The 12,964-nt window shown below is 38.5% G+C and overlaps 1 protein-coding gene across 1 annotated transcript in view; it reads right to left on the reverse strand.

The window, feature by feature from the left end:
* Positions 1-2,087: 2,087 nt before the first annotated feature.
* The window catches only part of GABRA4 (gamma-aminobutyric acid type A receptor subunit alpha4), a 119,244-nt gene continuing 108,367 nt past the window's right edge, over positions 2,088-12,964 (reverse strand). Inside the window, exon 10 of the mRNA XM_039384941.1 lies at positions 2,088-2,107. Within this exon, the coding sequence (XP_039240875.1) occupies positions 2,103-2,107 (5 nt within the window). The 3' untranslated portion in view covers positions 2,088-2,102. The remainder of the gene's footprint in view (positions 2,108-12,964) is intronic.

Here is a 12,964-nt window from a genome sequence, read left to right on the forward strand (position 1 = left end):
CATTAATTATGCTAATATATTTGAGGGAAGCTTACTTTTACCATTAGTGTTGAACTCAAGGAAGGATATAAGAAACAAATTGCTGAAGAATGTGTGACCATTCCTGTACAAAATTAAGCACATAAAATTGCAGTAACTTGTTTCCCACAACTTTCAGTAACTTTTGAGGAACCAACACATATCAATTAAAGAGATTCATTTGGGATTACTGAAAATGTTATCAGTTTATATGAAAACATTAAATGTGAAAACATGAAGTTGTGGCAGTTCAAATGATAGGAGGAACAAGTCTGCTTTTTAAGTTTTCCACATATAAATCAGTTCATCACATATATCTAATTAAGACATTATAGCTAAAGAAACTATCATTCATTTCCCATTCTATTCTTATGGTAATGCTGGTATAGTTTGGGAATGTATCGTCTCTGCTTGAACCACTTCTGGAGTTCCATGCATGCTGTATATTGAGAATAAAACACCATGTCATATTTTGAAAATGGCATTTATGGTCTATTTATGGCTTCACAGTTCAAGGTCACCTACAGGGATCATTACATCCACTTATTCTGCCAATTCATTCAACAGTTTGACATATTAACTAACAAGGTTTTTGAAAGTATTAAAGAACAATTTGTCTTAGTTTAAAATAGATGCCCACTTAGATACATTGTTGAATTCCAAACTAGAAAAGAGCGCATGATATTGTTGCATCAATATATATGATTTATAGATATATAGAATCATAGAGTATACTGAGTTGGTAGTGAGCCATTAGGATCATCGAGTCCAATGCTTAGCCCTGCACAGGACACCCCAAAAGTCACACCATGTGCCTGAGAGTGTCATCCAAATGCTACTTGAACTCTGTCAGGCTTGGGGCTGTGACCACTTCCCTGGGAAGTCTCTTGCAGTGCTCAACCACCCTTTGTGTGAAAAATCTTTTTCTGATATCTAACTTAAACCTCCCCTGACTCAGCTCATACCGTTTACTTGAATCCTCTCACTGGTGACAAGTGAAGAGATCAGTGCCTGCCCTTCCTCTTCCCCTTGTGACAATGTTGAAGACCACAGCAAGGTCTCCCCTCAGTTTCCTCTTCTCCAGGCTGAACAAACCAAGTGATTTCAACTGCTCCTCATATGGCTTCCACTCCAGACTCTTCACCATCCTCATGGCCCTCCTTTGGATGCTTTCTAATAGTTTAATGTTCTTTTTATATTGTGGTGCCCAAAACTGCACACAATACTCAAGGTGAGACCGCACCAGTTGCAGAGCAGAGCAGGACAATCCCCTCTCTTGACCAGCTGGCAATGCTTTGCCTGATGCCCCCCAGACATGGTTGGCCCTCCTGGCTGTCAGGGCACTGCTGACTCATATTCAACTTGCCTTCAACCAGAATCCACAGGTCCCTTTCCACAGTGCTGCTTTCTAGCCTCGTTTCCTACTCTATATACACAACCAAGGTTGCCCCATCCCAGGTGTCGAATCTGGTTGCCCTTGTTAAACTTCACACAGTTGGTGATTGCCCATCTCTCTGACTTGTCAAGGTCTCTCTGCAGGGCCTCTCTGCCCTCGAGGGAGTTGACAGCTCCTCACAATTTAATATTATTGGCAAACTTACGAAATATTCCTACAAGCACTACGTCCAAGTTGTTAATGAAGGTGTTGAAGAGAACTGGGCCACTGATGGAGCCCTGTGGAACCCCACTTGTGACAGGTCACCAGTCTGATGTTACCCCATTCACTATTGACCTCTGTGCTCAAGCCATGAGCCAATTGCTCACCCACTGTTTGATGTGTTTATCCAGCTGTGTGCTGGACAGTTTGTCCAGAAGGATCCTGTGAGAGACAGTATCAAAAGCTTTGCCGAAGTCCAAAAAGATTACATCAACTGGCTTCCCTTGATCAACTAGGTGGGTTATCTTGTCACCAGGTTGGATAAGCAGGACTTCCCCCTCATGAAGCTGTGCTGGCTGTGACCAGTGACTGTGTTGCCCTCCAGGTCTTTTTCAATACTTCCATGATTTTACATTCCACTGAAGCGAGCCTGATAGGGCTGTAGTTCCTGGGGTCCTCCTTCTTGCCCCTCTTGAAAATTAAGATGTTAACCTAATATGATAAAATACAAGAGTATATAATTAACTAAGAATTTTAAGCATTTATTTGTAAAGAGATTCTTACATTCCTGGAATAATTATTAAATTCTATATGAAAAATGGTTCTTCTAACTTTATGTCTTTATGCAAAACAAATGCTCCTTATAATTTTAAGCTCAAATAATTTTGTTGTTGTTGTTGTTGAAAAGAGTACATTTTTTAAACAATGAACTAGAAAAAGATACTTAGGAACAAGCTATTAAATCCTACTACATGTGGGAAGGTGGGTCTAAATCTCTTGGACATTTTTCAGCCAGCAATATGACAAACACTGGTTATGTTATGAACTTTATTTCATCTGAATAGCAGGAAAATTCTTAGTGATTTAACTTCATTTACTATGCAAAGCCATTGGCAAATTTAAAGAATAGATTTATTAGAGAGTTTTCCTGATCCCTCTAGGGACAAATTTTCCCTTTCTTTTCAGAAAGATGTGCAGAGCTGTCCTACTACAAATATTAACCTCTTAGCATCTACAGTAACAATATATTTTCCTTCTTCTCTCCTAATAAAAATAATTCAGGTGTTGAGTACTTTAATTATTACTTCTTAGTACTAATGACTCTTTGTACAGGTGGAAGTAATAACACTGAATTATCGGTACTAATGTACTCCAACAGTGAAACTATATGGCATCAGGTACTGCTCAATGCTGTGAATTTTATTATTTTTAACAGCATATGTCTACAAGAAAACCCTTATTTGCCTACAGATGATCAATAGAAACAAGTGATGAACCACGTCCTTTAAAGATATGCATATTGTTTACTAAGTACTAGCAAGTAAGACATATGAAGACCACCTATCTGTATTTGAAAGTACATACAGGCACTAGCTACAGTTTGGTTACCACCTCTCCTGCAAAGTCAGGCAGAGAAGTGCTGTACTGTTAAACTCATCCTACCTTCTGACAGGTTCACAATGTGAGCTTAGAAGATCTTGGTTTAAGTTCAGGGTGGTTCCTTGCTGCACTTGTCAAAGGTACCTCATACCCTAATGATGCTGATATATTCTAAGGGACTTCAAAGTACTGATCACCATCCATTTCAAAAGGAAATGCTTGGCTCTTTCAGAAATACCTATAGTTTTTGTCTGGCCATGTTCATCCCAGAATCCCAGTGCTTTATAAACACTACTGAACATAGCACAGGTATAGACAAATAAACCAAATCCATCACAGAGGGGTTCTTTTATGAAAGGCAAAAAAGGTCTTTCTTCTATTCTAGCCAGAAGACCAGAGTTCTGGTGACTGCTACAAGTAATTTTTTAAATTACAATAGCTAATAACAAATGACAACTCCTTTATTTCTTCTGCAATGTCAGCTGCTAAAACTAGTCTCTTTTTTGTCACATTTCTCTTTGAGCAGGTTTCGAAAGTGGGATCCAGAGCCACGTGTTCAGCATCCGGACGGGAAGAGAAGCATGTCCAAGCCTGTCGTGCTCAGGAGCCATGGGCAAAAGGAGAGGTGCCTGAACAGGCTGAGGAAAAGAGGCTCTTGCTGAGTCTTCAGTCTTAAATGGCAGGGTGGGATTTTGTGAGAAATCAGGCAGCTGGAAGCCAAATGTTTAATAGAATAGGTAAAGTGTATTCCAGCCCTGAAGGTACTCTTTGATTTCTTCTTTCTTTAAACAATTTTCCTGACCCTCCTGAAACTTCCCTTTCTCTTCTGCTGTTTGGCTCACTCTGCTCTCACCACACTTCTCAACTCACACCAGTTGCTCTACTTGTGAAAGATAATTTCATTTGATATTGGTAGAGCAAGGCGAGGCAATGCCCCAGACAGAAAGCTACAGAAGCCTTTGCTGGGCATGGTTTTGCAGAGACCTTTGCACCCCAGTATTTGTATGCACACAGTGTTTTCCTCTTTCAACTCAACCAACCCCAAATCAGAAGAAGAAAATATTTCTGAAAAAAAATATTATGAAACTCCATAAATTAATTTCAAGCCAAAGCTGTTTGGGTCCCCAAAGTATAGGCAACAACACTGGCAACTATTGTAATAGGCTCTGCAGTGAGTAGTTCAAGGGAGTCAAGGTGATCGGCAGCTCTCCCTCGGCTAATAACCACTGAAGCTGAGCCATTTTTTTCTACTGCTGAAGTACTCCTAGAGAAGCTTAAAAGAGAGACCCAAACTTCTTCTTTTTCTCCACTTTAAAAATACTTATACTATTACCTGTTTAGAACCCTCTGTTTAGGGCCCTTTAGTGCCCCCACAGGGCACTTCTGTGCTTTCTAACCAGATTTTGGTGATATATCATCATCTGCACAATGAGGTATATGTCACCCTTGCAACAGACTTCCCTGCCCTTCTATTTCTTTTAAGTCATACAATAATTAAAAAAAGAAATACAAGTAAGATATGATATTGGAAAAAAACCAAAAGGACTTTGTTTATACTCGAGAACAGTTCCCAAGACTTGAGGAGCATTTCTGAAATTGCAGAGGAAACTTTTCTCCATTCCAAAATCTAGACGTATTTTCACATATTCCTTGGCTGATTCATGGAATAGTCAGTAAACTGATGGAATAGTCCTAAGAGATTTAAAAGGATTATACCAATTAAGTTAGCTTAAACATTGGCAACACATTAAAATCATCAAAGTTGTTATGCATTTCAGAAATCATAAAGTTATTTAAGTCTAAAACAGATTGTATATTCTGTTATAATATAGTATATTAAGAAACAGCTGACTCCTTTTTTTCTTACAATAAGCTCCGGGCTGAAATCTATTCTTTGCCCACACAGTTTGTCTACACTTTTTCCCCTCAACAACAATAATCCATCTCTCCTCAGCATGTATTTTCCTTAATGCAAAGAGACTCACCAAGAAGCAATGCGCTGATGTCTTTGGTGGAATTTGGTGCTCAGTATATGCAGCACTCAGATGTACTATGAATATCAAGTCATCTCTAAATTTGCTCATTCCAATAACACAAATCAGCAACATTCTCAACAGATTTTTCAAAGCATTCATCATAGAAAAAAATTTTTAGTTCATCTTCCATGAACTCTAGTACTGTTTTACTATCACAACAATACAAATCTGTCTTCCTAAACTTATGGGAACATGTTCTTTATTCTATCGCAAACAAGACTAATCTTAAAAGTTAGGATTTTTTCATTATTTTCTTCACCACAGCTGTGCTCCAACTACATTAGTGCTTTAAGTACAGCCGGCCAGCCAGCTGTGCAGCTGCTCTGTCAGCAACACAGAATCTTTTAAACCCGAAACAATAAAACGTTTAAAGATGTGTCAAACTCTTCAGTGGTAAACAGAATACTGAATGGGAGACACTGTTTGTTGGTTAATGATGGGGGAGAGATATAATTTCCTACCCATGAAAACAGATGAATTTTTTTAGGACTTGCATTGTCATACTACGGCATCCTAATTTGCAGCACACAGCAGTGCGTGAAAAAAGACTCACATAAAAGAAGGCATAACATAACTGGGCTGAATTCCATATACCTTTGTCAGGCAAAAGCCACCGCTCAATTAAAGAGCACAGAATTTGGCACACAGACCTTGAGCATTTGTCTAATATAGAACGATGTATGGTTTTCTAAAATATGAAAATTTGAAACTAACCAATTTCATCTTTCCATTTTATAAAAAAGTGGAAGTATGAATGTTTATATTCCTTCTATAATTCCAACTTCTAATGCAACTGTAAATATTGTGAAAAGACATATAAAAGTTTAAGACTGCAGGCTCCTGTTTACAATCTGTCTGCAATAATATCTCGGGGAAAGGCCTGACACAGGTTAATTATATATTGCAAAAAAATTACATATATTTTTTATTCGGCTTTGAGTTCAACTGATTGAATTTTCTCTTGCTGTCAGCATCTAGGAACTGTGAACATGAAGAACTAAAAGAGAGCCCACAAAATCATCTAGATTAATCTACCTCTCAGAGGCAGATAAATGCCACTTACTGCCAAGTAGAATGATTCTCTGGTCTGTGACTTTTCAGTTTTAAGTTGTACACAACGGACAAACAACACCTGATTTTTTTTTCTGAAAAAAATTGAAGCGTTTAATTCAGTAAGGATTAAATATTCTCTATTAAGTTTAAATTGCAAAAGGGGGCCATTACAGAAAACAGCCAGTTTCGCTTATCTTTACAACATCAACAGTGCCATTCCATGATTCCTGAGTAACATTAAGTATAATGTCAGCTTCCAATTTTGATATCTCTAAAGTCATTACTACAATTCTTCCCAAGGTGACAAATTCCTGCTATTTGTAGAGACATATGGAAATTTTTTGCTGCCTTTTCTACAAAAGAATGCAAGAAGGACAGGGCTGACTTCAAGAAAAGTAAAAAAACTTCCCTGAAAAATCTCTGATGGGAAAGCAGATAAGGCAAAAAGACTTTGAGCTTAAGCATAGCTCCATTTCCATATTCAAATGGCCCTTGCTTCCAAGATGATTTGCAGGTTCAAAGTCCGTGCAGCATGAGAGAGGTGCTAAGTTTTCTTGCTCATCTAACAAGATGAACAAGCCCTCAGATACCAGGAAAGGTTGAGCTGACTTCCCTATATATTTGTACAGAAGCAAGCTAGTGCAGGAAGAAGTTTCACAGTCTGGAGCATTTACTAAGTCAGACTGATACCCAGGAGTTAATCCTCATGATGGATAGCTTCATCACTCAGAGCATTTCCAGACTTTCACTATCAAATCTGATATGCCCTCCAACAGCCTCTCTGAGCAATGCAGGAAATATTGTGCACAGCAGTACCTTCTGACTAAATTCATTGCTACCTAGTTTCTGATGATGTATATGCATGCTTATATTTCATTCTTAAATTTCCCAGCGAATCTACGAATTTAGTTTGTAGGTGGTAGCCATAAACAAAATGTTGGATTATATATGAGGATGAAAAGAATATAAAAATCCAAGTATTTTGGTCAAAGTTTGGAAACACTGCTGTAGCTTTCCTAGGAAAATCTGTGTGCTTTGTTCTGTAGCTGTCCTTTGTAGGTCAGTCTCTACTCCTGGGGAAAGCACCTATTTTCATACAAAAGTTCTGTTTAGTCAAAAACCACTTCTGCAGTGAGCATGCTCAAGTGTAATTTTCCATCAACCATAATACTAGCACAACAGTTGAGCCTGAAATTTAAATTCCTCTTAGCATGTACATTTTATAGTCTGATGTTTTTCATTCTACTGTCTAAACCTCTTTTACATGAAAGGATGCATCTCAAGGATATAGCTGATGCAGGGGAGAATAAAGTAAAAATCATTTACAGTCAAGGATAAACCAGTCCTTATTCATTAAAGCTGTGCTTTGGCAGCTGCTATAGTCTATCAGGAAAGGAACCTTGCAAACTAAACAAGGTACAATACCGCAGCACGAAAATTAGAATTGTTTGGTTGAGTCCTACCTCTGCATCTCCAAAATTTAATCAGACTCTTAATGTTAGTTTGGCATATTTTATTTCTGGATTCCTTTTTTGGTGTTTAAAAGTAAAGAAGATTAATAAATATTTATAACAGACATTTTATTTAAAATTAAATCTGCTGGTGAAAACTACCAGGTAGTCTTTTGATGGAGCTCAGTGCAGTAAAGCTCCAATTTTCCCCCAGGTGCAGCAGAGTTTCAGAGAAGTATCCATTTTGTAAAATGTGAGGTGTCCCCATAAAAACAATCACTTTGCAGAATGGGCTCCACTCATCTAGGAGCCTCAAAACCAGGTTCGTACCACTAACATCATTTTATCAGGAATTTAATCATACAGGCTTCTGTATTAACCATTACTAAGGCAGTTCCTGTACTAAGGTAGTTCCTGTACTATGATACCACAACAGTAACCCTTCCATCAAGCTCATAGGCAGTAGTATTGGTGGCATAAAAGATGATTTTATGTAGTATTTAAAAATAAATACATAAATACATAATTAAAATGAAAGAGTATTTATTACCCAAGCCACTGAAATACCAAGTATGCTGTATATTTCCCAGAAAAAAAAGTGGTTTCAGACAAGTCCTAGCTTCCCTCCTTTCTTAGGTTTCTTCCAAAATGACTGAAAAAATTATTTTTTTCTCTTCTGGTTAGAGTATACATCTTTAGGGAGGGTCTCCAACTCCCTGGATGGTGTCTGTACACCTGACAGCTCCAGCCACACACTGAGACACAGCAGAGGGGAGGGCTTGCTGTCACATGTTTTAGACTCTCAGATTCAAATTAGGCAGGACTTCTGGGTTTAGTAATTAACTGCTCTGTGATCCAGGAATATAAATTCATGCATCAATCGATTAGAGTTTATGTAGTCAAGCTTTTATCCCTAGCTATACCTAAATTAAAATATATCTGAAGCAGGCATGCAAGGTAAAGTAGCTTGTATACAATTGGCAAACTTATTTTTACAAAACACTTAATCACATCATGTAAAGATCAGTTACATAGTTTGTCAAATGCCTCCTTCAACAGAAAAAAAATCATAATTTTAACATACTTTATTGACAATATTTTGTTACAATGACAAGACTATTTTTTGAATGCACCTTTCTTAACTGGAACGTCTCAATAGCGGTAATTGATGTGAAGTCATTCTGGGATAGCTTTCTGTCCTGTGTCAAATGAGATACATAAATACTCATGGAGTGTTTCTACACATGCTTCAAGCCCTAGTAATTTTTATAGAAGTACCTAGAATCCTGGCACTCAGAAGAATTTAATTCAAAGACTCTAACAATAAGACTGCCTGGTTGCTCTTATTTCATACTAGATTGAGGAAAATAAAAACCAAACCACCATGATTCATGTTTTCTACTCTTGCACTAGATCACCACTTTTCCTATTTTTTCTTGTCTCTCAGGCAATAAATACTTTCAAATGTCTTCCTCCCCACACACTACAGCTAAGTTAAAGACTGAGCCCTTAGGATTAAAGATGATTCAATACTGTTTTTTTCTACAAAATGTCAAAAAAAGCAAAGAAATTTGTTTCAGGAAGTCACTTTTCTTTGCTCTCTGAGAATATTAACAGGAGTATTTGAAAGAGTGTCCTTTCTTACCAGCAACAATTTTGGTCTATTTATCTATGCAGCAATCTCTTGCACTGTTGAGGAGGGTAATGAAGAAGAATGAAATGGGGGTAGAAAGCAGTCAACTAATAAAAAGGTAAGTGAATAAACAAAAGACAGAAAGAAAACTCCAATTTCATACTATATTTACAGATCTTAAACAAACTACATTATCTATATTTAGAGTTTGGCCTTCATATCCCTGCTGATCTACAGCTTACTAAACAGCAAAATGTACACATTCTTCAGTTCTTTATGACTTTCATGGTAGGATACAAGTAAATCTAAAGCTTCACAGTGATGCATGAGTGTCTAAAACTTGGTTAACCACAGTCATGGATCATTGTAATTTCCTGCAGACACACCTACACAGAGCCTTGTCACCTGTTATGCAGAAGTTTTACACTCCTTATATGAATACATAAACTGATTTTTTTACAGACAACAAAAAAGAGACCAATGCCCAAGGCAAAGAAATAATGAAACATCCAAAAGTTATCTAGAGAATTCCCACTACCTTCAGGTTCAAGACAAAGCTCCTGCCAGCCAAACCTAGGGAAGGCATCTTCCCAGATGCTTGTCATGGTTGCTGTGGCTCTATGTGTATAAGGGTACCAAGCAGGGGTCTCTCAGAATTATTTAACATCATGAACACAGCCTTCCTAACTTACCCTATCATCTGACCAAATTCTCAGTGTTCAAATGAATAACAAAATTTTAAAAATAAGTGTAAATTCTTCCAGACCCTCCTAGGGAATGGGCTGACTGGAGATTCAGCTAAAGCAGGTGATTCAATTCTACTGACTGTTTTCACAGAATGGTTTAGGTTGGAAGGGACCTTAAAGATCATCTCATTCCAACCCCCCCTGCCATGGGCAGGGACACCTTTCCCTAGACCAGGCTGCTCAAAGACCCATCCAACCTGGCCTTGAACATTTCCAGGAATGGGGCATTCATAAATTCTCTGGAAAGCTGTTCCAGTGCCTCACTACCCCCTGGGTAAAAACATTTTTTCCTAATAGCTAACCTAAATCTTCCCTCCTTCAGTTTGAAGCCATTCCCTCTTGTCCTGTCACTACACACCTTTGTAAAAATCCCTCTCCATCTTTCCTGTAGGCTCCTTTCAGGAACTGGAAGGCCACAATTGGGTAACTCCGAAGCCTTCTCTTCTCCAGGGTGAACAATCCCAATTCTCTCAGCCTTTCCTAATAGTGGACGTGCTCTATACCTCTAATCATCTTGGTGGCCCACCTCTGGAATCGTTCCAACAGATTAATGTACTTCCTATTCTGGGCACTCCGGAGAAGAGGAGCAGAATGATATCCTCGACCTGCTGGCCACGCTGCATTTGACACAGCCCAGAACATGGTTGTCTTTCAGGCTGCAAGCGCACGTTGCTGGGTCATGTCCAGCCTCTCTTTTGTTATGTAGCTGCAAATGTTAAAAACATACTAAGTGAAATACATATTTTGTCTGGGCATCCTTAAAAAAAAGAAAGAAATAGAATACATAAAGCCATTGTAGGAAATGTTTTGCCTCAATTTTAAGGTTTTCAGAAACTGGTGCAGTGTCATGGCTCCAGTGCTACTCTCTTGAAACATCAAATTATTCTTATATGAAGGAGCCTGCCTCTTTGAAACTGGAGATTTCTAACTTCAGCTTACATGTCCTGGATTTTGATGGAGGTAGGAGTGGAGAAGAAGGGAATATTTTCTGGTTTGGTTACCCCTTAGAGGAGATTGGGATAACATTCTCAGCAGTTGCATGTTTTACTTTCTTCTTGGTTAGATCACAGGTATTACTGAGTGTTGGGTTTGGGAGGGAGGGAGGTGTTTGTTTTTTTGACTAAGTTTTTTATTATTACCCAGATGTATTATTGGAACGTTCTCATGGGTTTGTGAGTGAAGAAATGTAGTTTGGAGTAAAAAACTATATGCTTACTGAGTCCCTTTTAAAGTCTGAGTGTATGCTGTCAAAATGTGCAGATTTGAAAATGTTTAATTTTAGTTGATAAACGTTTCACAGCTCCCTTTGCTAAAATTGGCAACCTACCTACCACATCATATATGATGGAACTGTTACCCAGGGCTGGGTCTTGAACCACTTGCCTCTGCATTATTATTTATAATCAACATTTAATAATAGCTATGTGTCTAAATGAAGCTCTTTTATTCCTCAGATAAGAGGATCTTTTCATGATTTTTAACCAAAGTAACCAAGGATATTTGATTGTTCCCTTAAACAACTTCATCAGCCATCTCTATGACTAACACTTACTACATGTTCTATTGTGTTTATCATTTGCTTTCCGTTATTAATGTAATATTGGAATTAGCTCTCCTTTAAGTCGAATAGATTGTTACCCAGTGTAACTTCCCATTCCCCAGCTCTTTCTAAGAGTTTAAAAGTGTCTCAGTGTGGTGTTTCATCACAGATGTGCTCACAGCTCTTCGGACTGCTTTGGACTAGTCTTTACAAGGAAGCTGCATGCAGTTTCCTAAGTAAGGTTTTTCCCATTTTTCCCAGAGAAACCAAAAAAAAAACCAAATCCACACACGCCACCCCAAAAGTACTGATGTCACCTGGCATGAAGCGGAAGTGGCCTCTTCCAGCATTAGGCAGTCAGAGACCTCTTTGGTGTTTCATTTCACTTCAACACCAATAAGAGGCGGGTCATCAACAGCAAAGATCACAATGCGTGTTTCATCTAAAACTCATGAATAAAGCACAGTTCCTCTGAGACTCTGCTGTTATCATCATCATCACCATCATCATCATGGCCAGGCTTTGCGAACGAAGATTTGGGGAGGGCTCTACCCACGTTTGTTACAAGTGTGATGGTGGCTAAAAAGGCCAATACGAGACAGACACGTCCGATTGCAAAAGGCACAGCAGAAAGACTCCTTAGATGGTATATTCTGCAAGGCACGATTCTTTCTGCATTGTCTTTTCTCCTCAAGAGTGATCCCGTGTGTTTTCTCAAAAACGTCAGCAGCGTTATAGATGGTGTGTCTCCAAACTTCCCGATTGGAGGCCAGAGTAGACCAGTTATATTGATCAATATGGCCAAGGCTGAGATGTTGTTTCAGGGAGTCTTTGTATCTTCTCTTCAGGGCTCCTTTCATGTGGCAGCCGGTGGCAAGTTCACCATAGAGCACAATCTTAGGAAGGCGGTGGTCCTTCATCCTGGAGACGTGCCCTGCCCAACGCAGCTGTGTTCTCAGCTGTGTTCTCAGTATGGCCTCAATACTTGTGACTGCTGCTTGTTCTAGACTCTGCTGTTATATGGATTAGTAAAACACACATGAAGACAATATGGCAGTAGGAAGCAAAGGAAAGGATTCACATATATAATCAGAAAGGATATAAAGAACATTTCTCTTAACTTGCTCTCAGACTTCCAAAGCACTTAATGGCTCCTGTCTGACAGACACTAACTTAGAAATTACTGGCACATATCTGACACTTAGGTATAACAGGTTGATATTCTACCAAGGCAACTCTGTCAGCACAAATAGCTGTAATGGAAGAAAAAGCCTTCACATTAACTTTACTAGTGGATTATTTGGCTATTTAAAATTGCCATATTCAATCTTAGTATGTTACCTTACTTATGTATTCTAACATCAGCAATGAAAAGAAGTATTACCATGTAGAAAAACATCTCAGTTTAAGGTGTGTAAGGAAGTACTTCATTTTGTGACCTGTGTGCTGTAAAGCATGTGAAAAGGAAGTGAGTTGTTTGGAGCTGCTGCATGGCTAAAATAGCACCAGG

Source organism: Pipra filicauda, unplaced genomic scaffold (genome assembly GCF_003945595.2).
Source record: "Pipra filicauda isolate LSUMZ 115617 unplaced genomic scaffold, ASM394559v2 scaffold116_size3395265_pilon, whole genome shotgun sequence".
In the NCBI taxonomy this organism is placed as follows: Eukaryota; Metazoa; Chordata; class Aves; order Passeriformes; family Pipridae; genus Pipra; species Pipra filicauda.